Genomic DNA, 25,750 nt, shown 5'->3' with positions numbered 1-25,750 from the left:
ATGCCTACTGCAGCCCTTTGCAGTGCTCATTGAATCATAGCATTATAGAATAATTTAGGTTGGAAGGACCATCTGTAGGTCTCACCTGGAGGCCCTATGCAAAGCAGCCCCCAATCATCTTGGTGATTTCCACTAGACTCACATCAGTATGTCCATGTTTTACTTGTCCTAAGAAATCCCATATTGGACACAGGACTCCAGAGGTGGTCTCAGAAGTGCTGAGTAGATAGGAAGAATCACATTCCTCCACTTCCTAGTTACTCTTTTGCTAATATAGTCCCAGGATACAGTTGGTCTTCTTCCCTACAAGGACCCTCTGCTGACTCCTTTTCAACTAGCTGTCCATCAGCATTCCCCAGTCCTTCTGTTCAAAGCTGCTCTCTGGCCTGTCAGCCCCAACCTGTCCTGTTGCATGAGGCCATACCACCCCTGGAGCAAGACATGGTGTTCACTTTTGCTGAACTTCATAAGGTTCCTGTCAGTCCGTTTCTCAGCCTGTTGAGAATATTCCTTCTGAATAGCAGCATTGCCCTTCAGCATATCCATCGTCCCCCCCACCAGTTTGGTATCATGTACAAACTTGCTAAGGGTGCATTCTGCCCCATCATTCAGGTTGTTAATGAAGACGTTAAACAGTCCCACTCCCAAGGAACAGACTTCCAAGGAACACCTCTCATACCTGGCTGCCAATTAGACTTTGAGCCACTGACCACTACTTTTTGACCTCAGTGGTGCACCTACCCTGCAGTCCATCTGTCTAGTCTGCATTTCACCCAGTTTTGCAATAGAGATACTATAGGAGATAATCTCAGAGGTCTTGCTAAAGCTGAGACAAATAACATCCACTGCATTCCCCTCACCACAGAACCAGTCATCTCATCATAAAAAGCTGCCAGATTGGTCAGACATGTTTTATCTTTGGTAAATTCATGCTGGCAGTTCCCTATCACCTTCTTGTCCTTGGTGTGCCTGGACAGGACTTCCAAGAGGATTTGCTCCATAAACTTCCCAGGGAGTGAGCCGAAGCTGTAGTTTCCCACATCCTCCTTCTTGCATTTCTTGAAGATGGACTTTTGCCTTTCTCCAGGCAAAAACAATGTACTTCACCCATTCATCCATTCACCAATTTGCCAGAATTTTTCAGGGATTAACAATAGAGGCATAGCATGTTGAAGGTTCACTGTCCTTAGGAATGCTGAGTGTTTGTGGGATCATCCTGGCTCCCCATTGTGTGGCAGGATCCCGCAGTGAGGGAAGAAAAGGTCAGGCTTATAGGCCTTGTCATATAGACTGCTCTCCAAAGAAGCCTGGGAAAAGTTGGAAGAAAGTGTCGTACACTAGATGGCCTTTAGAGAACAGCATGGGGCATTCACTGAAATCAGAGCCATTCCTCTCAGACTCATTTCTTGAGCAATTGAGTGTAGAGGCACTTTGTGATGTGACAAAAATTTCTGTAGGCCTTGGGTCATGTTTGTTCAATGGTCTTGAGAAATCAGCAGCAATTTCTGGTTTTCCAGATGTAGCAACTCTTACGTGTAGAATCCATATCTAGGAAGCTATCCTCACTACAAAGAAGTGAGTGGCAATCTTACAGTATGTAAATTGTGTCCCTGGTTAGTATCACATTGCAGTTGTGTGCAAAACAATACAGTCCATCCTGGCACTAATGTAATGAGATAAAGTGAAGTGCAGCAGATCACTGAAAAATTCTAGCTGCTGAGGCTGGTGCTATCGGTGTGCTGTTTTTTGCCAAGTTTTCTCTGTCAACTCAGACATCCACCTTACTTAAAGGACTTGGTCCTCTGATAACCCATATTGCTTTAAAATACACAAATGAATTGTTAATCATGTTTAGGACCACCACATGGGGAGATCCCAGGAACAGCTGCTGGCTGTTCATGACAAGCAGGAGTATGACAAACCTAAAACACTTGAAGTGCATTTAGCACTGTGAATGGAGTCTTAGAAACAGCAGCAAAAAGTACTGTTTCTCAGCAGTCCTACAAGCTTCTGTGGATGAGTGGAGAGAACTCTCAGACAGAGACTCTTGGATAATCAAGGAAAACCTGTAATAGTACATATTCAAAATCCTTAAAAGCATGGGAAGTATCTATGGAAGGACAGCTAGGAAATACCATGTCCAATACTGGTAAAAGAAGAAGACAAAGAAAGGCATCAGATTTATGTTTATTAAGAGATTTAAGTTGGCCATTAGAAAATATTCCTTCCCCAGGGAGCTGTGCAGCCCTTGGACGGGTGTCTGGAGAGGCAGGAGATCTTCACCCTTGGAAGTTTACAAAATTTGGCTCATCAAAGCCTGGTCAGCCTGGTCTAGTACTGTAAATTGCCCTGCTCTAGTCAGGACAGTCTGTCAGAGGTTGGACTGGAGCCTCCAGAGGTCTGTTCCAACCAGTACTTCTGTGTTTCTTCACATCAGGATATTGTTCCCTGCTCTGGATGTTCTCTGTTAAAATTCTAATGTTGGCCCCCTGTGTATCAGAGGGACTCCACCTCTCTAACCTGCAGACATCTGCATCCCCTCAGAAGTCTGTGCCCATGCCTGCCTTTTGCATAGTGCCGTATGCAGAGATCTCAGTTCTCCTGCCATGTGTTTCCTTGTTTGTTTTAGCTAAATGCAAAACATCAAGCCCAAGATGAGGGGATTAGGGAAGTTTTCGAGTTGCACTATAAAAATCAGACTACATGATCCAATTGCTTCTTCTAGTTTTATAACATGCTAATTCAGGATTTTCTGGATGTTTTAGCATTCTTCACTTGTGCTCATTTTAAACCATTTACCAAATACACTTATAATCTCACTGACAATCTTCTTGATAGTTCTACCAGCCACTGTACACACCAGTTCAACTTTACAATGGCTCATTGTTACAGGCAAATTAATATTGCTAGTGGCAGCCTGAGTACTTTTATAACCATCTTCTTCCAGCCTTGGTATTTTCTGCTTTTGAGTTTGATAGTTTGTTCTAGATCCTCTTTTTTTGGTACTGCAGTGTGTCAGCACTACTTTTCCTGTCACTAAAAAGAGCTGGTGGAGGTGAGGAGACTATCTTTTTACTCTTTGTAATTTACTCTTTGTAATTAAAAGTCATTTAACATCTAGCTAATATCCTGGTCTATCTTGTCTCTTTCCTCTCTGCTTGACACAATAAATTTTATTATTCCTGTAAGTATCAGCACTTTAAAACTCAACTTTTAGATTTCCGACCACATCTAGACCATGTGTGGTGCTTCTTGGTGCCAGGCCCCTACAAGAAACAACATGCTTTTGATGACTTAATGCTTGGAGTATTGTTGGCTACTTAGTATTTCTACTAATTCCTGGCTAGAGAGAGAGATTTTATATAAACAATAAGGAACAATCCTGAAGATCAGGAGCTGATTTTTCTTCCATTTAGGATTTTTCCTACTCCAAAAATGCAAAGAGAATTTAGCACAAGTTGCAGGTCTTCCTACACAGGGCATACTTTTGCCATGGTCCTTTCTCAGCCATAGTGTCATGTATTCTCCCTCCTCTTGTCGGTAATGCAAGTCCCCTTGGGTCACTTCTCTGGCAGGATATTCAAAAAACATGGAGCTTCCTCAGATCTATGTGGTGTCTTTAGTGTTACTAATGAGCTGTTACTCCAGTATGGTGGCACAGACATCTGGATCGCTGTCATGAGAGCCAAGGCAACTAACTCACTGCCATGTACTCTTGGCACTGTGCTCCACATTGGTCCACATGAGCTAAGAGGAGATAACCAAAGTTCTGATCTAGGAAATATCTCAGAATATAGAAAGGGCTTTGTCCACCTGGGAAAAGTTTGAAATCAACTGTGCGGACAGGCTGTTCAGTGCAAGATCTGCATTGGTAGCATACACATAACTTTGCAGATGCCTGACGGGTGTGCTACCTTCAGGTCCTGGTAAGGACAAAGAGCAGAGAGAGACAAAGAGAGAGGCAAATCTTGAACATAAACTCAATTGATTGCTGAAGAGATGTTGAAGATGCTGCTGGCCCGATGGGACACCAGATCCTCCCTAGGCCTGTAGCAGGGGCTGAAGACCAGGATTTGCCTCTGTTCATCAGCCATCAGGGCTCACAATCCAACCTAGTAACTGAGACTATGAAAAAACTGCCAAGAAGACAGGCATTGCAGAGCATGGGAGGGAACTAGCCAGTTGCCTGGGGTAGTGGGAGCAGCTCCCAGGCTTCCCCTGGCATTTGCAGACTGTGGATGCTTCTGCAAGATGACGCGGCTGTGCTACCAGCCAGGAGCTCCAGACAGAGCACTTGAAAAATGTTTAAAGCTGTCTGAATCAGACAGAAATAAATCAGATCTAGCAGAGAACATTGCATGAAAGAAAATATAGAGAGGACACAGGAATTTTCCTTGATGCTCTTTGAATTAAAGGGCAATACTTCAGTGTCACATGCCGTCGGTGTGCATTAGGAGGTATTCAGCAGAGCCATTCTTGGGGACCTAGCATTCTTCCTCCACCTCCTGCACTAGGGACTCAGAAAGTCACTTGTAGGCTGTAGTTAACACAATGTTATTTCAGATTCCTGAGCTTACTTTAAGATTGTTACACACAGTATTCCTATGTCCTCCATGTATACCACTTGCTAATTTAAGGGCATCCTATCAAAAATTGATGGAAGACTTAACTTTTGTTTAGAGGAGAAATAAAGATTATTGACTTGCCAGAAGCCCTCTCACTCTACAGCTAGAACCAAGTCCTTCCAACCCTGTCCAAGCCCATTTCCCTCTCTTTGCTGCCTCTACAGCCATTATCAGTATGTGCAGAGAACCCATTATGCCAGAAATAACAGCAAAAACATAGACCATCTGGGCTTTCCCTATTTATGAGCCAAGGGACAAGAAAAAAAAAATCTCCTTCCAAAGCCAGATGGGGCTGTGTAGAGTGGCCACTAAATTTTATCCTTTTACCCCAGGGGTGAGGAATTCATTTCTATTGACTCAAACAGCTCTTCCAGAATGGCACAGTCCAGATTTATAGAAACCCAGCAGCAGAGAATCTGCAACAAGTGTCAGCCATTTGTCTCCTTTGAAACTTATGCCTTTGCAGTTTGCTGGTCTGAATTCCTATTCACCAGGCATTGTCCTGCCCTCTTTTGCTGGACAGAAAGTCTTAATCTTCCCCCTTTTCTCACTGTAACTAAATAATCTCTCAGAAGTCTTTCCAATAAGCTAATCAAACTGTCAACATAAGGCATTGCCTCAGCTCACCACTGTTGCTCTTTTGTCCCCTTTCCACATTTAAAATCCTATTTAGAACAAGGAGGAGGCTTGAAATGCTCCAGTTTCTAGAGTAATAGCTGCAGTGTCCTCTGCACTTTACTGGATAAGACAGCACATGCTTGGCCAGAACCTGATGAAGAAAACAGAAGTACAAAACCATCCTTAATACGTCCAGGAGAGAAGCTATAGGCAACCTTCAGAGGCTGGGAGCTGAGTAATCCAATTTCACAAACATGATGCTGTACCCTTCCCTCTTCAATATCTTATTTAACTTTGTTGAAGGTCAAAGAGAATGGTTGCACTCTCAAGGAGATACCGGTGTACGAGGGAATGACTCACAGTCTACATGAGTTTCACTAAAGCACAGCCACTACTGAGCTAGTACTGCATGGCCTAAGATTGCTGTTAAATAAGTCATATTTGTGATCAGGCTTCAATATACCTCAATAGTACATTTACATTATAATTTTGAGTAGATGGAGTAAGATCACTGCTGGTATATCGATATATACAAAAGTGTATCCTTTCCTGAAAGCTGGGTATCATGTACCAACTGTGTCAGCAGTGTCCCTCAGCTACTGCCCATGGGTTTGGTCGGTGTCAGGCAGTCACAGTGCCCTAGACCCTGTTTCTATCTCTCTGCTGGTCCTAGTGCTGGCCACTTTCTGTCTGATTTTGTCCTACCTACATACCGGGGACAGAGATATTGCCACAGCAAGCGGAGAGCAAAGTGCTGCAGAGGTTATATGGGCAGCCAGAGATCAGTAGTGCTCATCAATAACGTCACTGATGAAGAATATGTTGCCACTCGCTCACTTGTGTCAGGTCCAGCATTTCTTTTGCTAGAGACCAGAGACAATTTAATTTGCTAAATTATCAGAACACTAACTCAGCTGTATCAGAAATAGAGGTTCTGGTATGATGCTACCACCTGATGTGGTAACATCAGGGTCTCGGGGCAGGGGCAGGAGGAGTAGAAAGGGTGGGTGAGACATCCTATTTTATTTTTTACTACTCAGCTGCCAACTGTACTATGAAAACTCTGCAAAATCGTGGCAGAGTGGGTACAAGGATGTGGATAGTATCTGGGAAGTTTGTACACAGGAGTGCATCACATCCCATGCCCACAAGACAAAAAAATATACTAACAAAAATGGAATAAAACAATCAGATTAAATTTAGGTGATGTGGCAGAAATCTCACTGCAAACCTTTATTGGAGATCTTCCCTTAGAGGTCACTATTCTCTGTGGTTGGCCTTCAGCCTGTAAAGACCATGTGTGTGGCTCTCTGGGCCTCAAGGGCAACTGATCTAATTTGAGAGGTACTTCTCTAGTGCTCTGTGGAGTCAGTGAAGTTAAAGGGGCTCATCTGGAGTGTGATTCCTCTTCTCCTTCGGTAACTCTACACAGACTAGAGTAGCGGTGCTCTGTTGGTGTCTATTTTTCACCAGCAGCTACCCAGGAAGTCTGCATGCAGACACCTGGAGTTTAAAATGAAGAAGTGAACCTGGTGCACATGATAAAGAGGATAAGACGTCACCTCAAGACGTCAGACGCAGGTTAGAAGGAAACCTGAAGCAATCAACATTTTCTGAAACTCTGACTCTAGGTAACACCATTCAACATGTCCTGGCCTTCGCACCCATCTTATCACGTAGATGAATCTTCACCCAGCAAATTTATTTTTGGTCTTAGTCTGGGCCTGTTTTTATTTCAAATATTTGCATATCCCTAAAGCTGATCACATCAAAAAACTTAAATTCTTCTGAAAAACTAGTAGTGATCCCTGCGAGGCACTAATCCCTCCCAGGGCCCACAGAATTGACTGTACCCTGCCAGACCAGATCAAATAGCACACAAATGGCAGCAGTAAAATTCAGCCATGTTCAAGTTAATTGCAGCATCCTACCTTTTCAGAGCTGGCTGTTAATTTTCTGTGATGCTATCTGAAGAAAGATGCTTCTCACAGATGAGGGCTGGCATCTCCAGCCCATTCGAGGGCACAAGATGTGAACAAGTATCTGAAAATAGACCAGTGTGTGAATTTGCTGTGTCCAGCCAGCAACAGCTCTTGTGCATGTGTAAAGCTGAGATTGTTTCTCCTGTGTCAAAATATGGTCAAATAGTTTGCCTTAGCAGCAAAAACAGGGAATAAGCAGGTACCACTGAAATGCTAACTTAAGTGAAGATCTCACTCTAATTATTTCAGAGTTATTTGTTCATCACCCTGTGCTTTCCTACAGCTGTTAAGATACAGGGTTTTGCAGCCTTCATCATTCTCCCAGAAGCTGTGCTCTCCCATTACTCTCCTTCTCAGTCTCAGGCTATGTCTCCAGGTCCTCATGCAGCCTCTGCCAGCGCATTCCTGCATCACTCCCAGAGATGACAGTCATGCCATTGAGGAGACAAATGCTTCTCTTCTGCTTTGATATCAGAGCCTATTATGCCAAATCACAGCAGTGCTGGTGGGAAGGGACACTTAGGAGTCTCTCGCCCAACCTTCCCTGGAGCTGGATTAACTCCAGCACAAGCAAGGGCAGCCAAGGCTTTGTCCAGCTAAGCTCTGACAGCTTCCAAGGATAGAGAACCACTCGCTCCCCATCTCACTGGCACCTGGTCCAGGGCTGCACCACTCTCTCAGGTCAGGATGGAATCCTCCTGCCCACCCTGAACCTACTGTGCTTTGTTATACTGTCTGGCACCACTGAGAAGAGACATACAACTGACCCACAACTAGCTGTATGCTGCTATTAGACACCCCTCAGCCTCCTCTTCTGCATATTTAACTAGCCCAGCTCCCTCCACCACTCCTGGTAGACAACATCCTCTCAATCCTTGACCATCACGGTTGCCTCTACTGGACCCTCTCCATTTTCTACACATCCATCATCCACTAGTGGACCTGAAACTGGATGCAAAGATCCAGGCCTGGCTCACTAGCACTGACCAGGGTGAACAATAACTTCCTCCTATATGTTGGCCACACACTAGCAAAGCCCAGTAAGAGTTTTGCCTTTTTTGATGTTGAGAGCAACCACTGGCTTGGATTCAAACCAAGCACAGTCAGACATTTCCCATGTAGAAACTATGGGTGAACTTTGTGCTAGGAAACAAACAGTTCCCAAAATCTTCACAGCATCCAATCAAGAGTTTAAAAAAGATTTCAGTGGTTCAAGGCCAGGGGTCTGGTTCCCTGTTATTCCTTGCTGTTGACATGCTGAAGGAGCTGCACTAAGCGTTACTCAGCACAGCCAGGTGCATGGCACAGTCCTCTTGGGCAGGGACATGTTAGCTTGGAAAGTTGATAGATTTGGAGACCCATGGATCAGGAGTGATTATAGGATCAGAAACAAGAGTAAGTGGGAGGTTTTTAACCCTAGAAGAACTGAATCATTTCCAGGATGATGACGAAGACATCCTTTACAGCTGGACACCTTCATCTTCCTTCTTGTATTTGCTCTTCTCTTTCTCCACCCCAAAACTCACTAAGTCTGAGCAGAACCCCAGCCACTCCCTGCACCTTCTCTGACTGCCTGCAGGCAGTTGCTCTTTCTGTACATGCTGGAGTGGGGCTCCCTGTGATTTATGCACTGAGGAGGTCGGTAAACTCCCTTCTGTACCCATATCCTGCCCCAAAACAGGCAACAGGCCCTGTTTATGGCATGAGATGTTCCTGCAAATGGCACCTTGCTATTTATCATCCCTGCAGATTATGGTCACCTGCTACATTAAGTCTCTAAAGAGTTATAATTATAGTTCATCCCTGGCATTACCAGGACCCTCAAGGGCCATCACATCACAGAGCTGTTTGAACCAACTAGCACATAGCTGCTTGGTGTCACTGCCCATTAGTCCTGAGAGATGCATTTATAGCAAGGCTTACAACATCCAGAAAGACCATGAGACTCAGGTGGCAGGTAGGCTTCTCCATCCAAAGGTCCGACTCTTGAAGAATCAGCCAGTGGCATTTCCCCTGTCTGGCTGAAAGACTCAGGCCAATGGGCAGTTTCAAAGCACAGGCTTCATGCAACACATTCCCTTCAAGCCAGTACCAGAGGAGCTGCTGGTTCCCACATATGCAAAAGCTATATGGGACACTGCTTACTGTGGGTAACCTGAGATCTCAGATTTGGAGGTGATCTAGGTGCAACTTACGGAGTGCCAGTAAGTCGATCCTTCCTGTCAAAGATGGTCCATTGTGTACAAAAGCCTTCCTTAGCCTGACAGAGGGAACCTGACCATGAACAAGAATCCTAACCTCATAGGTCAAGTGGAGCAGTCTTCAGTGGTGAAAATACCTAGTTCACAAGGCCAACATGCTCCAAAACAATCTCAGAATGAGAAGATTCTGCCCTGAATTGTTGTGTCCCTTGGCTAGGACATTGACCTCAGGAACAATGGTTTTACATCTCCTTGGCAGAGGTAGCATTCAACCAGGCATCTCTCAAGGGCCACATGCTCATCCCATCCCATATGTATTCAGTGGAAGATGGCCCTGTCACTGCTTGACCCATGTGAGCTCAGACTAGTAAAAGCACCCTGTGTCTGCCAGTGAGACTCAATCCAGAAGACAGGATTTGGGGTTTAGCATCCTACCAAGCAAGCCTTGTAAGAAACATTCAAGTAGCAGGGGACATTTTCTGCAAAATGCAGGCATTTGAGATGGCAAATACTACCTAGATTGTTTGGTGGCTAAGTGGGAGATTGGGGAATACTCCTATGGGCTTTAAACCTCAAAGTGACTGTACCATCCATGCCTAAATCCTTCTTTCAGTTAAGAAAACATGTCATGTCATGAGCCCTGACATGAAAGTTTGGGTCTTGCATCTCCCTTGGACCCCCCATATGTACCCCAAAGCTTCATTCAGCTGGCAGTCTGGATGCACTTTACAAGGAGAATGAAGGAAATCACATCCCACTGACAATAGTTACATTATCTTTAGAATGGAAGAAGAAGATGAAACACAAACATACAACTGTACTTTTAAGAAGGGATATTCTGTTGTTACAAGACATCCTTTGGCAGTTTCTTCTAATGATTAAAATCATGGCGTGCGAAATACACAGATACAAACAGATATAAATATTCCCTTGGGCACAAATGCTCATAGAGGCCTTCCCTGCTTCCTGTCTTATAGTCTTCTGCTAGGAAATATTCTCCCCAACTTTTTTCTTCACTTGCTTTTACACACCTAGACTATGCATACTCTGTCAGTGGTAGAAGACTCTCTTCATCCCATCTACAGAGGAGAGCTGGCTAATATTCAAGCCCTGCTTCCTCCAAGCTCAAGAGCAGTGCATCCCAAGGAGAAAGACGTCCAGCAAATGGGGCAGGAGACCAGCAAGGATGAGCAAGGAGCTCCTGGCAAAACTCCAACAGAAGAAGAAAGTACACAGAACGTGGAACAGGGGACAGGCTACTTGGGAGGATTATAAGAATGCTGTCAGTGTATGTAGAGATGCGATGAGGAAGGCTAAGGGCTGTATAGAATTAAGCCTGGCAAGGGATGTCTAAGACAACAAGAAGAGATTCTTCAAATACATCAGTAGCAAGAGGAAGACTGGGGAAAATGTGGGCCCACTGCTGAATGGGGCAGGGGCAGTGGTGACGAAGGATACAGAGAAGGCAGAGTTACTGAATGCCTTCTTTGCTTCAGTCTTCACTGCTAAGGGCAGCCCTCATGAATCCCAGAGCCTGGAGACAAAGGAGAAAGCCTAGAGAAAGGAAGACTTTCCTTTGGTTGAGGAGAATAGAATTAGAGATCTTCTGGGCAAGCTTGACATCCACAGATTCATGGGCCCTGATGGGATGCACCCACAGGTACTGAGGGAGCTGGCAGATGTTGTTGCCAGGCCACTCTCCATCATCTTTGAAAAGTCATGGAGAACTGGAGAGGTGCCTGAGGACTGGAAGAAAGCCAATGTCACTCCAGTTTTCAAAAAGGGCAAGAAGGAGGACCCAGGAAACTATAGGCCAGTCAGCCTTACCTCCATCCTTGGAAAGGTGATGGAACAGCTCCTTCTGGATGTCATCTCCAGGCATATGGAGGGAAAGAAGGTGATCAGGAGTAGCCAGCATGGGTTCGCCAAGGGGAACTCCTGCTTAACCATCTGATAGCCTTCTGTGATGGAATAACTGGCTGGGTAGATGAGAGAAGAGCAGTGGATGTTGGGTACCTTGACTTCAGCAAGGCTTTTGATGCTATCTCCCATAGCATCCTCCTACATAAGCTCAGGAAGTGTGGGTTAGATTAGTGGACAGTGAGGTGGATAGAGAACTGGCTGAATGAACTGGCAGAGCTCAGAGGGTTGTCATCATTGGCATGGAGTCTAGTTGGAGGCCTCTGGCTAGTGGAGTTCCCCAGGGCTCAGTACTGGGTCCCATCCTGTTCAACTTATTCATCACCTTATTCATTCACCTGGATGAGGGGACAGAGTGCCTCCTCAGCAAGTTTGCTGATGATACCAAACTGGGAGGAGTGGCTGACACACCTGAGGGCTGTGCTGCCATTCAGAGAGACCTGGACGGGCTGGAGAGCTGGGCGGAGAGGAACCTCCTGAGGTTTAACAAGGGCAAGTGCAGAGTCTTGAATCTAGGGAAGAATAACCCTATGCACCAGTACAGGCTGGGGGCTGATCTGCTGGAAAGCAGCTCTGCAGAGAAGGACCTGGGAGTGCTGGTGTATGACAAGTTGACTATGAGTCAGCAATGCGCTCTTGTGGCCAGGAAGGCCAATGGTCTCCTGGGGTGCATTAGGAAGAATGTTGCCGGCAGGTTGAGGGAGGTGATCCTGCCCCTCTACTCAGCCCTCATGAGGCCTCATCTCAAGTACTGTGTCCAGTTCTGGGCTCCCCAATACAAGAGAGACATGGAGCCACTGGAGAGAGTCCAGCATAGGGCTATGAAGATGATCAGAGGACTGGAGCATCTGCGCTATGAGGAACAGCTGCGAGAGTTGGGCCTCTTTAGCCTGGGGAAGAGAAGACTGAGGGGGGATCTTATCAATGTCTATAAGTATCTGAAGGGAAGGTGTCAGGGGGATGTGGACAAACTCTTTTCAGTTGTCCCATACAAGAGGACAAGAGGAAATGGGCAAAAAATGAACCACAGGAAGTTCCGCTTGAACATGAAGAGGAATTTCTTTCCTGTGAGAGTGACGGAGCACTGGAACAGGTTGCCCAGAGAGGTTGTGGCGTCTCCTTCTCTGGAGATATTCAAAGCCCGCTTGGATGTGAACCTGTCTAACATGCTCTAGGTGACCCTGTTTGAGCAGTGGGGTTGGACTAGATGATCTCCAGATGTCCCTTCCAACCTTACCCATTCTGTGATTCTGTGAGATTTTAATCCATTTCTTTGAGTTTCAGCTCTCACTATCCTAGCTGATATGTTCAACCCTGGAGTTTCCTGTTCAGTTGATGACAGCAGCTCCCATAACACCTCTACCCTCTCCACACTGAGCAGGGCAAACTCCTCCCCAACTACCTCCTTCACTTGCCTTCATGCTTCCTTCTGCCTCATCCTGCCTTTTTCATTCCTCAGCTCTCCTTTTTTGCCATGTCAGTGCACACATTGCCCTCCTTGCTGTTGACGTCTACGTGGGATTAAATGCTCAGACTTTAAAGTAATTCAGCCTCTGTCAGTCTGCCTTTAGGGCAAGCCCCTTCTTGCCTTCTCTCCCTTCCATCTGCTCACTAGCACATCGTTTGTATCACCTGAATTAGGCATTAATCCTAACACATGAGCTTATTTTTCTTCTGCTGCACTGTCTCTGTTGACTTGTCCTCTGTCAGACTCTGTCCAATTTAAAATTCCCAGATGGTAAAAATCTGGGCCAAGGCTTTGGAAAACTTGCTGGGGACCTCCCTCCCAGCTCCAGGACCTCTGAAGAAATTGGTCTCCTCACTCACAGGAGCCATGCCTGGCTGGCCCTGGCATTGGTGGGCTGGTAACAGAACCATGGGGCTAAGACCACTGGCTTAGTTTTGAGTGGTCACAACCTGCTCATGCAGAGTCTTTGGAAGGACATTTTCCTCATTCCTTCCTTTTCCAGATAGACTTGAGGACAAAAAGATTTAACAGTCAGCATTCCTTCTAATTCCTAAAACCTTAAGTGGCTTTCTTTTTAACATTTCTGTAATACCTAGGAAATCATCTTTCTGATGTCTTAAAATAAAACTATATCTATCACTGGGACTGCTGCCTTCTGCTCATATAGGGAACATGCTGATCAAACCTTGTACGCTGCTTTGAGAATCATATCATTAAGTGCCTTCTCGTCTCAATCTGGAAATAGTATTAAACATTTCTCTGTGAATGAGGCAGATGGGTTTAACTAGAGGTCACAGACATCTTCTGAAACTAGATACTGCGGTTCTCCAATTTCTAACCAGCTGGTGCTATGTAACGTGCCTCTGAACAACACAGGGGGCAACCACCCCTGGCCTTTGCAAGAGCCTCTAATGGGGTGTTTCCCATCAGGGAAATCTCCCTCTGTCCTGCACTGCCCTCTTCCTTGGAGAAAGGATTTAATCCTTCTAGAAGAAACAGTTGGAGATAACAAACTCGTAGAAGAAAGTACCATGTTTTCATGGATGATAAATAAAAATCACATAGAACTTTGAGGAATTGAAATGCCCTGAAATGTCCCTTTGGGATAGCTCCTAGAGGGATACTTAGTCTGTTTCTAAGCAACCACAGGTTTGAGAATGATTTCTAGCTGAACTTTTGCATTTGCGAAGGTTTTAGAAAGGTTCCTGACTCTCAGGTCTGACTAAATTAAGGCAGAATCTTAACTGGACAGAATCTGGCCTTGCAGGATGCTGAATTTTGTGCAGATCATGTAGCAGTCACACAATTTACTGAGGTATTTTGCAAACATACCCACTTGAAAAAGAACTCTCTTGTTCAAGAGTTCACCTCACACGGATGTTTGAAGTCACTAGTACAGGAGAGTAGATCTCTCTGTAGAACTACATCAGCGGTCATGCCAACGGGACTCACTCTGATCTGGGGATCAGCCTCTAATGCTTGCTCAGGCAGTTCAATCTCTCTTTTTTTAATGAATTTTAATGTCTGTTTCCTAGAGACACCACTGACTGCAGTCTGCTGGAGAGCCTGTGGTGATGGTGACATCTCATATCAGGAACACAAATGCCTAATCTGTGGAAAAAGCTCAAAACTCAAGACATGCTCAGTAGGGATTAAGTAATGGGTGATTTATGAGCAAAGGCATGGGATTCATTAATAATGTGCAATGCCCTAGTAAACTGTGATTTTTTTTTTTATTTTCCTTATTTGAATTATTCTGTTTTCTTGTTCAATCTGGCATATCTCAAGCTCATATGTGCATATATATTGCATGCTTTTACTTGCAAGAATATCCTTATGTTGCTCTTGATCTTCATACAAACCCAAGAATTTGTGTCTTACCCTATTCACAAAGGACTGCAGTCAGCAAAATACAAGAATTAAAAAATGTGAATATTATACCAGATATAATATCTCCTCTAAGGTCAGGCAGCAGAACAGAGTTAGCAGCTGGAGGCACTTGTCTACAAATAAGTACAACTCTGTCAAAGTTAACTGCTGGGGAAAGATTCATAATCTCTGATCTTAGAATGAACATCTGCTACTTGAAAAAGGACTTTGAACATTGGCATCAAGCTAAACTAGCCAGACAGTACCATAACAAATCTAACAGGATTTAGTCTTCCATCCAGAAGACTTGAAATGCATCTCTGCTAGCAAAGATTTTGTACAGCCTTTTTCTTACCTGAAAAGCAAGTGAGTGATGGTGATGGTGATGATGTTAGGATGGGATAAAGTCTTTCTTTCATGGGAGGTAGGAAGTGCTCAATGCTAAATACGGAGAAAGAGTCAGAGCAAAAACGACTGCCTCCCAATGTGCATTTCAATGTGTCAACTCTGGGCCACTGAGCACTGCAAAACTGTGGCATACTAGCCTGTGTAATTGTCCATTTTAATCAGAATGTGGCCCAGAACTGGAAAATGCCTAATACATCTAAAAATAGAACAACGAAAAATCTTTCAGGCAGTGAAAGGTTTTCTCCAATACAGCTGGTGGCAAATAAAATCTGAACTGTGATCTGCTTTTTGTCCTACCGATTCATAGTATCCCCAATGCATTATAAATAGTGCAAGAGATCAGAGATCAATATGGGGCATTCAAAAGACCTTAGAAAGCACAAGCAGAACTGACTTTTTCCCCATAACATTATGCTGCAGCGATTCGAGTTGCTTTGGAACTACAATTGTTTAAAAGAGCCTCATTTCTACAGATTCCTCAGTGCCCTCACAGAGTGTTTCCAGCCATGGCTCTCCAAACATTTAGGAAAAGCAGTTGTTGTTTCACTGATGGTGAAACAGAAGGAGAAGGCAGCCATGCCGTGGCCTCCAGCATTCGCACAGCAGAGCCCTGAACTAAGCTGACTCATTGCACACATCTGCTCATGCTCCAAGATGGGAGGAGATCGGAAATCTGTGTCTAGGAGAACATAGCACTCACTAGCTTATGTGTCACATAGGCAAGGCAATTGCTATGAGTCTCTTCATCAATGGAGTCTAAGCTCATTGCTACTAGCAGCATCATCTGCACAATGTTTGTAGTCATGTATTTTGGTAAGGATTTTATATTGACCTGAGCCCTACCACAGTTGGGCTGGATAGTTCCCAAGATGAAAATACAATCTCTTTCTAATAAGTTAGCTAAGGAAAACATCACAGTGAGGTATAGGATCCACAGGTAGCATGCCTACATTTGCCCTTTACCTTGGAGATTACTTGGAGGAGGCAAGGAAAAAGCTGCAATGTGAGGAATGTTTAAAGCTCCATGGGACAAGACTTACCTTTGGAGACATGCACCTCTACAACCCAAATTCTCCTACCCATTAGGCCACAGGACTGATGCAGTTCAAGATATGGTGGAAGAAAGGAAAACTTGCTCTGCTGATTTGTCTACTTTTAGCTGCTGAGTTTAGGGCTAGAAAACACTCCTTCAGCAGCATATTAAGGAAGTTTTCCCTTGCATTTCAAGTCAAATGCTGCAGCAATGACCTTGGGTACTCACAGCAATCAGAGATGCCGCCCAGTTTTGGAGCTTGTTGGAGTCTGTAATGCACTTATTGCACAAATGTCAACATTTTCCAGCACTAAGAAAAACAGTTGGGCTCCCAGAACTCCTTAAAGATGGCAACAGTTTTATGGGAGTGCAGAAGAAAGAGAAGAGTTGAGTGACTGGGGCAGATAATTCCCCAGGAAGTTGGTCCTCTCCTGACATGTCACTACCTTTTTTGATGATAAAACTGGAGCATGAAACACTTGTGAGCAAATCCTTTGGATCAGCCATCACCATGCTAGACCTGCATGCAGGACAGAGGATGGCCAAACCTCTTTCCATGAAGCCACTCTCCCTCAGGAGAGTAGCCAATCAGGGCATCATGCTTCCATGCAAGCTGCAAGTCCCCTGCACCACTGGACTGCCAGCTCACCATGGTTTGCCTCTGGCCTAGAAAACCCAGCTCTGATGCTTTAATGTGCACGGTGCATTGTCCAACACAGTCCAAAGTACTCTAAGCAACACTACCTCCAGTCTCTTGCAGAGAAGAAAGGTTCATACCCCAACAGCTCTTGTCGGCAGCAAGTCTTTTTTGGTATTCATCATAAAACTTCCTTTTTATACATTTTGGCATAGTTCTGATCAGGCCAAATCCTGGTATTTTCAATTAGTACTACCTCAAACTTCTCTTGATACCAAGTGTCTTTCCTACCAGTGGCCCAAGTAGAAAAAGATGAGATGCAGGCCATCTCTATAGGAGGGATACATTTGAGAGAGAAAGTGGGCACAACATCTTCCACACTGAGGCAATGCAAAGACATGAGTTACCTCTCCAAAGACACTGGAGTAAGATAAGGAGGACACAGTGGTGGAGCACATCTTGAAATCTCTGCATTTACTCCAGGTCAGGTATCCTAGCAGAGCGTCCATGTGGAGAACAGTAATTTGCTTGCAGACTCACAAGCCCTACTTCTCCCCTAGTCAGCCCCAGAAAGGATGCACCTACCTGAAATTGGAGAAGGAGGATTTACACAAGACACTTTCCTCCCAGGGCTTTGAAAGCTCATCCCAGACTGATGTGACCTGTGGAAGGTCAACTGGAGACTGCTGGATCCACAGCTCTTCTATGACTAGTGCTATTGGATGGGAACAAAAGGAGTCACTGGCCTGACAGACAGTGTCGGGGCTCTTGAGAGATTTAGAGGATTAAGTAGAAAAAGAGAAAGGGGATTTCCCGTGCATTTGCTGTGTGCACTCATGCTCCCTGTGTCATGCACTGCACTCACACACACACACAAAAGCCTACCTTTATGTACACATCTGTCTGCTCACACTTGTACATGCAAACATGAAAGGGAGTATCCCATCCCAGCAGAGCTGTCTGATTTTTATGGCTCTTGCCCTAGAGCATGCAAAATATCTGGGTTGTGAACTGATGCTGGGAAAATACATCTGTCGGCTCCTGCAGGCGAAGCTGGGGGCAGTGGAGTAGGGCAGTGAAACAGCTATTTCCCTTTGACGTGATGGGAACTGGAGGAACATGGGCCAGGAGCAGGGAGGCTGACAGGACAAAGTCAGACAGCAAGAAAGGATGCCTCATATTGAAAGAAACTCTGGAGTCTGGAGGTCATACGGTTGCCAGCCTTGATGCTGTGTTTTGCACTTTAAGAATTGTCCTTTTCCCCTATCTCTCCAAAATTCCTCCTGTGATACTTCTTCAAATGTATTTTCTTTCTCTCCATGAGTTTTTGTCAATTCTATGTTAGAGCCACACAGAGTTTGGATCTTGGATTTGGATTTTAAATAAGTTTTGTTTCATTTTCACATACCGGACCCTAAATAGAGAATCATCAGTCCATTGGACTCAAAAGTTCAGACCAGAGCTGCAGTACTTTAGCCACAGTGCCCTGACATGGATGCTTTCCCAGGACTTATGGATAGATGGGGATGGTGGACCAAGAGGAATTAGAGGGTTTTGATATCTATCTAAGAAGGATCAGCAGACTCAACTGAATAGAAAGTATTTCCAATAACCATCAGTTAAGGAAGATAAAGAACAGAGGCTCTGCAATGATGGTGACCATCCAAAAGAGGAAGAAATAACTGAGAAAGCTGAACAAAAGCAAATGACCCATTCAAAGCCAATCTGCTAGAGAGAGAAAAAAAAGAGAGAGAAGTGAGGTTACTACATACTGTGTATGTGTGTAAGCAGCTTCATGAGCTGGGTGAGTGACCACATGCAACTGAGAGCAGTCTCTTGTCCTTCCCAAGGCCCTTTCCCATGCAACAGATCTCAGCTCCCACCTCGAAACAGACAGGCTTACACTGACTTCACATCTCCAGTCTGTCTTTCTATGCAACATAACTCAGAGGATCTTAAAGAAGGGATTTGACAAAGTCTTTAGTTGAATGGATAGGCGAGTTCCTTCAGGAGTTCCCCAGGACATCATATGGAGTCCCAGCTCTTACTCCTTTGCAGTCATTACTCTTTTCTGAGGGATCCCTGAGGGACTGAACTGCTCATCCAGCTTAAATCTTGGGACAGGTTACACCAGTGAGTTACAATTAACCTGCAAGAGTGACATGGTATGGGGCTTACAGCAAGCACATCAGGCCAACACTGCACTACCATTACTGCGAGGAGCTGCTACTGCAGGCAGAGGATTTAACATTGGCATTGAATATGACCTTTACTTCTGCTGCTGTGCAAACTAATGCAGGAGAAAGCATGACAGAGCATGGCACTCTCTGGAGACTGGGCTTTGTGTGAATGCATGTCTAGGGAAAGGTAATGCTATTTCTTGCTCATTCCCAGCTTTTAAGGCTTTATTGGTCCTGCCGGATGGAGAGCAAGGCTAAGGTGTTTGCAAGTGTCCTTTGGAGTTGTCCTTCCTTCCTAGCAGTGCTGAGCCTTCCTCCATCAGATTTCTTTCTGTGGGAACTGGAAACACAAAGCAGCTCTGGGAACCAGTCCTAGCATTTTCCTTATTAGGCTCTGTTGCCTCCCAACCTTGTCTGGTTGCCACTGTTCCGTGTCCTATCCAAGGGTGCTAGAGATGAAGTCAAAACATCACATCCTGTGCTAAAGTCCTACAGGGTCGAGGCAGTTGGAGCTGCAGGGTAGGTGGGCACACTGCTGGGTAGATGGGCACAGAGATGCAGAAGAAACAGGGCTGAAAGATGGCTGAGCATGGAATTGTGGCCTAAAATAGCATTAGGGCAGAGATTGAAGGCGTGTGCTTCCTAGCCAGGGAGGGACTCATTTCTTCTTGATCAATGTCTTCAGTGGAGGCATCTCTCCTGAGCTGAGATTCCCTGTACGTTCTACAACATTTAAGAAACAATTAATTCAACTAACTGTTGGTGTCAAGTTAGCATCCTGCCTGAGACTCCAGGCACATCTCCCAGGGCTATTTTTAGTATCAAATTCTGTCCCCAACAAACAAGCTTCTCTACCATCCTACCATTCAGAGCCTACAATGAGTTTAGGTGGAGATAATTCTGTTTCTAGGTGGTGTATCCAAGGCCAGGCATCCTTCAAGGAGGAGGAAGACATGAATGAGGAAATCAAAACTGCAGAGGAGATTGACAGCTGGTTGAGGCAGAGATACTCATTCTCTATCTGTTTATGCAATGTCTGGAATAATGACCCTATGAAATGGCTGAGAGACCTCTAGAGCAGTGCTGCTTTAGTGAGATAATTCAGCATTTGAGCTGGGTACCAGGAAATGCTTGAATTTGTGCAAATAGCTTCTTTAGCTGCCATGGCCCATCTGGGCCCAACCTCAGAGTTATTTGCAAATTCTCTGCAGCTGCCTGCCTGAATCACATCTGTGCCTAGGGACCACTTGTTGTTGGGTGGATCCTGTGATGGTTCAGTCTCTGATGGACACTGTCTGCACCGGTGTCAAGGCAGCCTTGGCTGTGTGGCATTGACATACCTGATCTGAGCCTAGCCCTTTTCCAGAAAACAATAATCCTGCTGCTAATGAACTTGTCATGGGGCAAGACACTCCCCACTCTGGCTGAAATTCAGGAGGCCTCATGTCAATGTCTGCTGACCCCTGACACATCCCATGGTATGCTCAGCCATCAGCTCTTGCTCCCAAAGATAAAGCTCCCTATAGGTCCTTTGTCAGACCTGCCAGCCGCATGGGGATGTCTTGGCTGCTCCATAGCACTTCAAGTAGCTCTAGGTGCCTCCGTTCAGGTAGCTGAATCCCTCCATCTGTGCCCATGAAGGAGGATGAGTTAATATATGCATCTTTGCAGCCCAGGGTATCTCCAGGTGTGAAAGCTCTTTTCACTTCAATGCCATTTAGTGGAAAGTCTCCTGTTTTCTTATCAAATCCCTCTTTTTCTGTACTTTTTCTCACTGAACTATCTTAAACTCTTGACTTATCAGATCCTCCCCCCGCCCCAGGAAATTTTGCTGGGGCAGAAAGAATGGTGCCAGCTGGTTTCCCAACTTCTCCTCATGATGTCTTTTCTCCTTTGCAGGTCCCTTGCATTAGGCCAGCAGTATAGCTCCCTGGGGTCCCAGCCCATCCTCTGCGGCTCCATCCCTGGCCTCGTTCCCAAGCAGCTCCGCTTCTGCCGGAACTACATCGAAATTATGCCCAGTGTGGCTGAAGGAGTGAAGCTGGGCATCCAGGAGTGCCAGCACCAGTTTCGGGGCCGCCGCTGGAACTGCACCACCATTGATGATAGCCTGGCCATCTTTGGGCCAGTCCTGGACAAAGGTAAACAGTGAAGGGGTTGGCTGGTGGGAGAACAGTGTTGCCAGGACGAGCATATCTCCACTTGGCTTTTGGCCATCCCCCCAAACATCCTACTACGATGTGTGCTGTTGAGAGGGGTCAAGACAAGAGCCTATTCCCTTCCCAGGAGCTCTCAGTAGGGCCAGGTGAGACAAAGTACAGGAAAGGGAAGGTCTAGCCATGCATGCTCACACATCCTGGGTCAGGAAGACCCAGGAGAAAGCCAAGGAGAAGGGTTAGAGCTGACAGCTGGCCCAAGAGTTGCATGGTACTCAGGTCTAAGGCAAAAGGAGAGTGCCTCCTCTGAGGAGTCTTTTAAGCCCTTCCTTAGGGTCAAGGTAGGGCCTTTGCTCTATGTCTGTCATGCTGCAAAAGGCATGTGGCACTGTCTGCCCCTGCAGCCCAGTGGTCAAGATTTTCCCCTGGCACTGAAAAATCATCATTGAAGTCTATGGTCCTGATGAGGCCTAGTCTGGATTTCAACATACCTTTTGCCAGATGTGTCCAAAACCATCAGGGATTGGAACAGAAGCTGTGGAAGTAAACCTATTTCCTTCTCTTCTCCCCCACAACATAGGCTTGCTCCCCTCCATCACCTCCTCCTGAAAAGCCACCTTTCTAGATCCACTAGTAAGGATCAGGCACAACGGAAGCACATTGATGAGCTGAGAAAAGGCTGAGAATCCCAAAAAGGTCACAGCTTAGGCATTACACTGACAAAAATGAGATGTTGGGCCCCAAGACAGTTGGGCACCCATAGCATTAGCTGATGCTGGAGGACCTTAGTGGCAGATAACCTACCGCATATCTCACAGAAGGTCAGTTAGTAAAGCAAGACCATAAATTAAAAGGTATTCACATGGAACTGAATCATATGGCAGATAGAAACTCCCCCACCCCTCCATCCCAGCCCATGGTTCTCACTGATGTACGAAAGCACCCAAGGATGACTCACAGCTGCAGTTTTGCTCCACTTGAAGGAATCTTTCCTGGAGATCTGAGGCCTGGAGCTCCTCTGGGTAGAAAAAAGTGCAGCACGCTCATAGCAGCAGCTGGTCTGCCCTTCCCAAAGAGCCTGCAGACTGCATGGTCTGGCACTGAATGTTGTCCATGCCACAGCCACAGGTTTGAAAACCTCTTACTCCTTCCAACCTTCCTTTCTTCAGGAAGAAAGGGGTGGGCTGCACATTCACACAAGTCTACAAGCACCATCAATTTGTCTGTTAGGATCAAATCAGAAATGCTTTGCTGAAGGCAATTGCTCAAATGAAGTAGAGGACTAACGAAAGCCAGGATTTCCATCTCATGCCTTTCGCTGACTCCATATTCAGTTTAGCTCAAGTGACATCCACAGATAATACCTTAGTTTCACAGCTTCATATACAACCAGAGCCATTTCTGAAGCTTAACTTCACTGGCGTTGGTACTTTCTGAGTCTCTGCAGTCCAGTAAGGTCTGTTTTTTCGAAAGAAATTATTCTTGCCATCGTTGCTGCCTTGGAAATGGAAATAATGGTAGCGTCTTTTAAGAAATTAAGTTTGAAAGCTAGAACATTAGATTATTTCATAATAGTCTCCCGCAATGTGCATATCTCCTGATGAGTCTTTCTTACAAAACTACAATACTCTGCATATGAGCAATCCTTGATTTTTTTTTTTTCAAATTTCAACCTTCCAATAGTGGTACAGTTTCAAGAGACATCAATAGTATCTTTCAGTGAAAATGACTCACTTGGGTTAAAGGGAGATTCATTGCTGAAATCAGATTGCAAAGTCACATAGGTGTGTTGAGATCCAATTCCCTTCTGATTTGCCAGGGTGTTTTTCTGGATAACTATAATATTTACAACCAAATAATTTGCCACCAAATCTTGTCATACTGCAGCTTGCTGCCTAATAAATGCATGTCATCATAAACTTCAGCACTTACAAGATCAGAAAGTTTTAATTCTTATAAAAACTGTCATAAAAAAACTTTTAAGTGCATTATGGAAGAACTATTATAGCATTCAGGCACTCAAAATCTCTCAACGCCATTTCTGTCAGCGTTAAAAAGCTTAAAAATTGGATTTGAACTATTCTCCCTTAATGAGCAAACTGAACTTTGAATTTATGAAGAATATTTTAAGATTCTTTCAGCTGCAGGGAGTAGAGCAAAACCTCACATGCAGGCATGCCTCAACATTTCCATGCACTCCAAGCTGACAAATTAAAATATCATCCATAGCTCCGAAACTCTTCTGACAGATGGAGAAAAATTATTGAGCACCTCTGTTACACTGTTTCCTTGACGATGATGTAGCAATAGTTTACTGGTAATGCCAGGCAACTACCTTGAAACAAATATTTGTTTTCATGTCTAACTAATTAGTATGTGTAGAATAGGTAAAATACACAGTATCATCTACAAATGATGATACTTCTTCAAAGTCCAGCCATTTGACTGTAGTTATTATTTACATTTTCAAATATTGCTAATGTCTTTCCCTGCTGTTTTGAAAATTAGTAAGCAGAGAAGGGATTGAACTCATTTCATCTCTGTAGTAATGAGTAACGCTAGGAAATATTTAGCTATTCCCAAGGTTTACAGCATCAGTAGTTGCAGAGAAAAACATACCCTTTTCAGCCAAATCTGTTTTCTCAGCTGAAGGAAGAGCTAAAGTTGGCGATAAAAAGGACCATGATAGATTTCATTAGCTATGATGAATCTGGGCAACAGCACCGTTTGTCCATCCCAAGAGGACGTGGAGGTAGTTATGGATAGGGTTGCTGGACACTTTTGTTGCTTTCATAACATCATCTTCTCCCAATCTGTAGTTCATCTTTCATAGCTGCAGTAATAACAAAAATCTGGAGTTGTGATCCTAGAAGCTGGAACCAGTGTCCATGATCTTCCTCAGCTGCATGGTTTACATCTAGCTGGGCTCTGAGCACCTGTAACTGCTTGTGGCAATTGTTGCTATGTTGCTTCTTGTTGACTTCCAGGCAACCACAGCCATGACCAGGACACACAACAGGAAGTAACGAGCCAACTAATAACTGATTAGTGGTAGGGCTCAAACTAAGATCACAATCACTGTTGCAGTTTGTACTATGCATTAGGCGATAGACCGTAAATACTGAGCCCAAAGTAGTCAGTATTTAAGTAATGATTAATATCTGGATAAAATCACCTCTGAGTATCAAAGGATAACATTTAGGTTACTCTCCTCTTCTACCCCCTTAGAGTCAATGTGTTTTAGAAAAAAAAAATCTTCAAAGATATACTTCTCACTAGAGCAGCACTAAAACTAAAATCACTACTACTACATCTTGCAAAGAAATTGAGGATGATTTCATCTTAAAGATGCTATAAAAGTATTAATCATAGCTGCTGCCAGTTAAGCAGAATTTAATCTCAAAAGCACGGTAATGTGGGAAAATGAGCAGTTAGCTGAGGTTTGGCTGTGCAGATCGCTTCTTGCGGTTCAAGCTCTCAGCTTTGCCTCCCTCCAGGCACATTGTCCCAGCTTTGAGCGCTGGTGTCAGTGTGGGATCACAGGAGATCTCTCCCTGGTGTAGCTTACGAGATTCCTGCCCCTCAAGTCTTTCCATGATCTCCTATCACATCTCCATCCTGCAGAGAGCTCATTTCTCTTTCCAATTTCACTGTACGTACGACTCTAATCTCTCCTTTCTCAGCCTCTTACGCGGCTTCAAATTCACCAGTGTTACAGGACAGCAAAACCCTGGGGACTGAAGTATTCTGATTTAAGGGCTGCTGAACACAGATCTTTGCTAAGGGCTCTGCCTAGAAAGATCTGATTGCCTCCCGTATGCCACTGCCCTGCCCAAAATTCAAATTCATAGGGTTTTTGCCCTAAAATCTGTGGAAGACATAGCTGGCTTTGGTTTCCTAGGGCCATTGTTTATCTTCCAAGAAGTTTTCTTTTTGCATGTTTTTTTTTTCTCTAACCTGGGCTACAACCAAACAAAAATCCACAATCTGGGGTAAGATCATGTTTTTACAAGCAGATTCTCCAACATGATTTATACTGCAGGTGTGCAGTCTGGGGCAGCTTTAGGACATGGAGGGAGGAAAAACCTGCTTTCCTCTCTCTCTCTTCTCTCTCCCTTTTCTTTTTAAAATAAGGTCAGGGTTTATTAAAAGACAATGTTTCTTCCAGCCAAGTCCTACACCAAAGCCAACATTAAGCCAACAGCCACATGCTGCTCTAGGACAGTCTGAGCAATCGTCATTCTTTGTGTTAGTGATGAAATACAGGACTTCATTCAAACTACAGGACCCAAAAAGAGCCAGTCATGAGTGTAAGGAGCAGGAATATACCAGAGACATTAAGAAGGGAGACTGACACCTGGGATAGAGAAGAGGTCTCTGAGGAGCAGGCAGGACTCGATCTGCAGGACTGGATTTGGTAGGAGCCTTACAGAGCTCATACATTTCGCTACATGTAGATCAACCTGAGAACTGCTCCTCTCCCTTTCTCCTCGCAAAGAAGCTGGTCTTTGCTCTCTCTCCCCCTCCAGGCAGATGCCACTGGTTCTCCAGACAGGTCCTCCTCAACTCCAGGCAGGCTCAAGCCTCTTGCTGGTGGCAGCAGCCAGGGCTGCAGCTCCCAGTGCTCAGCTGCTATGAGTGTGACAGCAGTGG

At 44.9% G+C, this 25,750-nt stretch overlaps 1 protein-coding gene across 1 annotated transcript in view; it reads left to right on the top strand.

The window, feature by feature from the left end:
• Positions 1-25,750, top strand: part of WNT3 (Wnt family member 3) — a 52,703-nt gene that overhangs the window by 18,631 nt on the left and 8,322 nt on the right. Inside the window, exon 2 of the mRNA XM_062595680.1 lies at positions 20,841-21,082. Coding sequence (XP_062451664.1) covers positions 20,841-21,082 — 242 coding nt within the window. The remainder of the gene's footprint in view (positions 1-20,840; positions 21,083-25,750) is intronic.

This window comes from Rhea pennata, chromosome 26 (assembly GCF_028389875.1).
Source record: "Rhea pennata isolate bPtePen1 chromosome 26, bPtePen1.pri, whole genome shotgun sequence".
Taxonomy (NCBI): Eukaryota; Metazoa; Chordata; class Aves; order Rheiformes; family Rheidae; genus Rhea; species Rhea pennata.
Note: the sequence above shows the minus strand (reverse complement) of the source record. Positions and strands in the feature narration are given on the sequence as shown.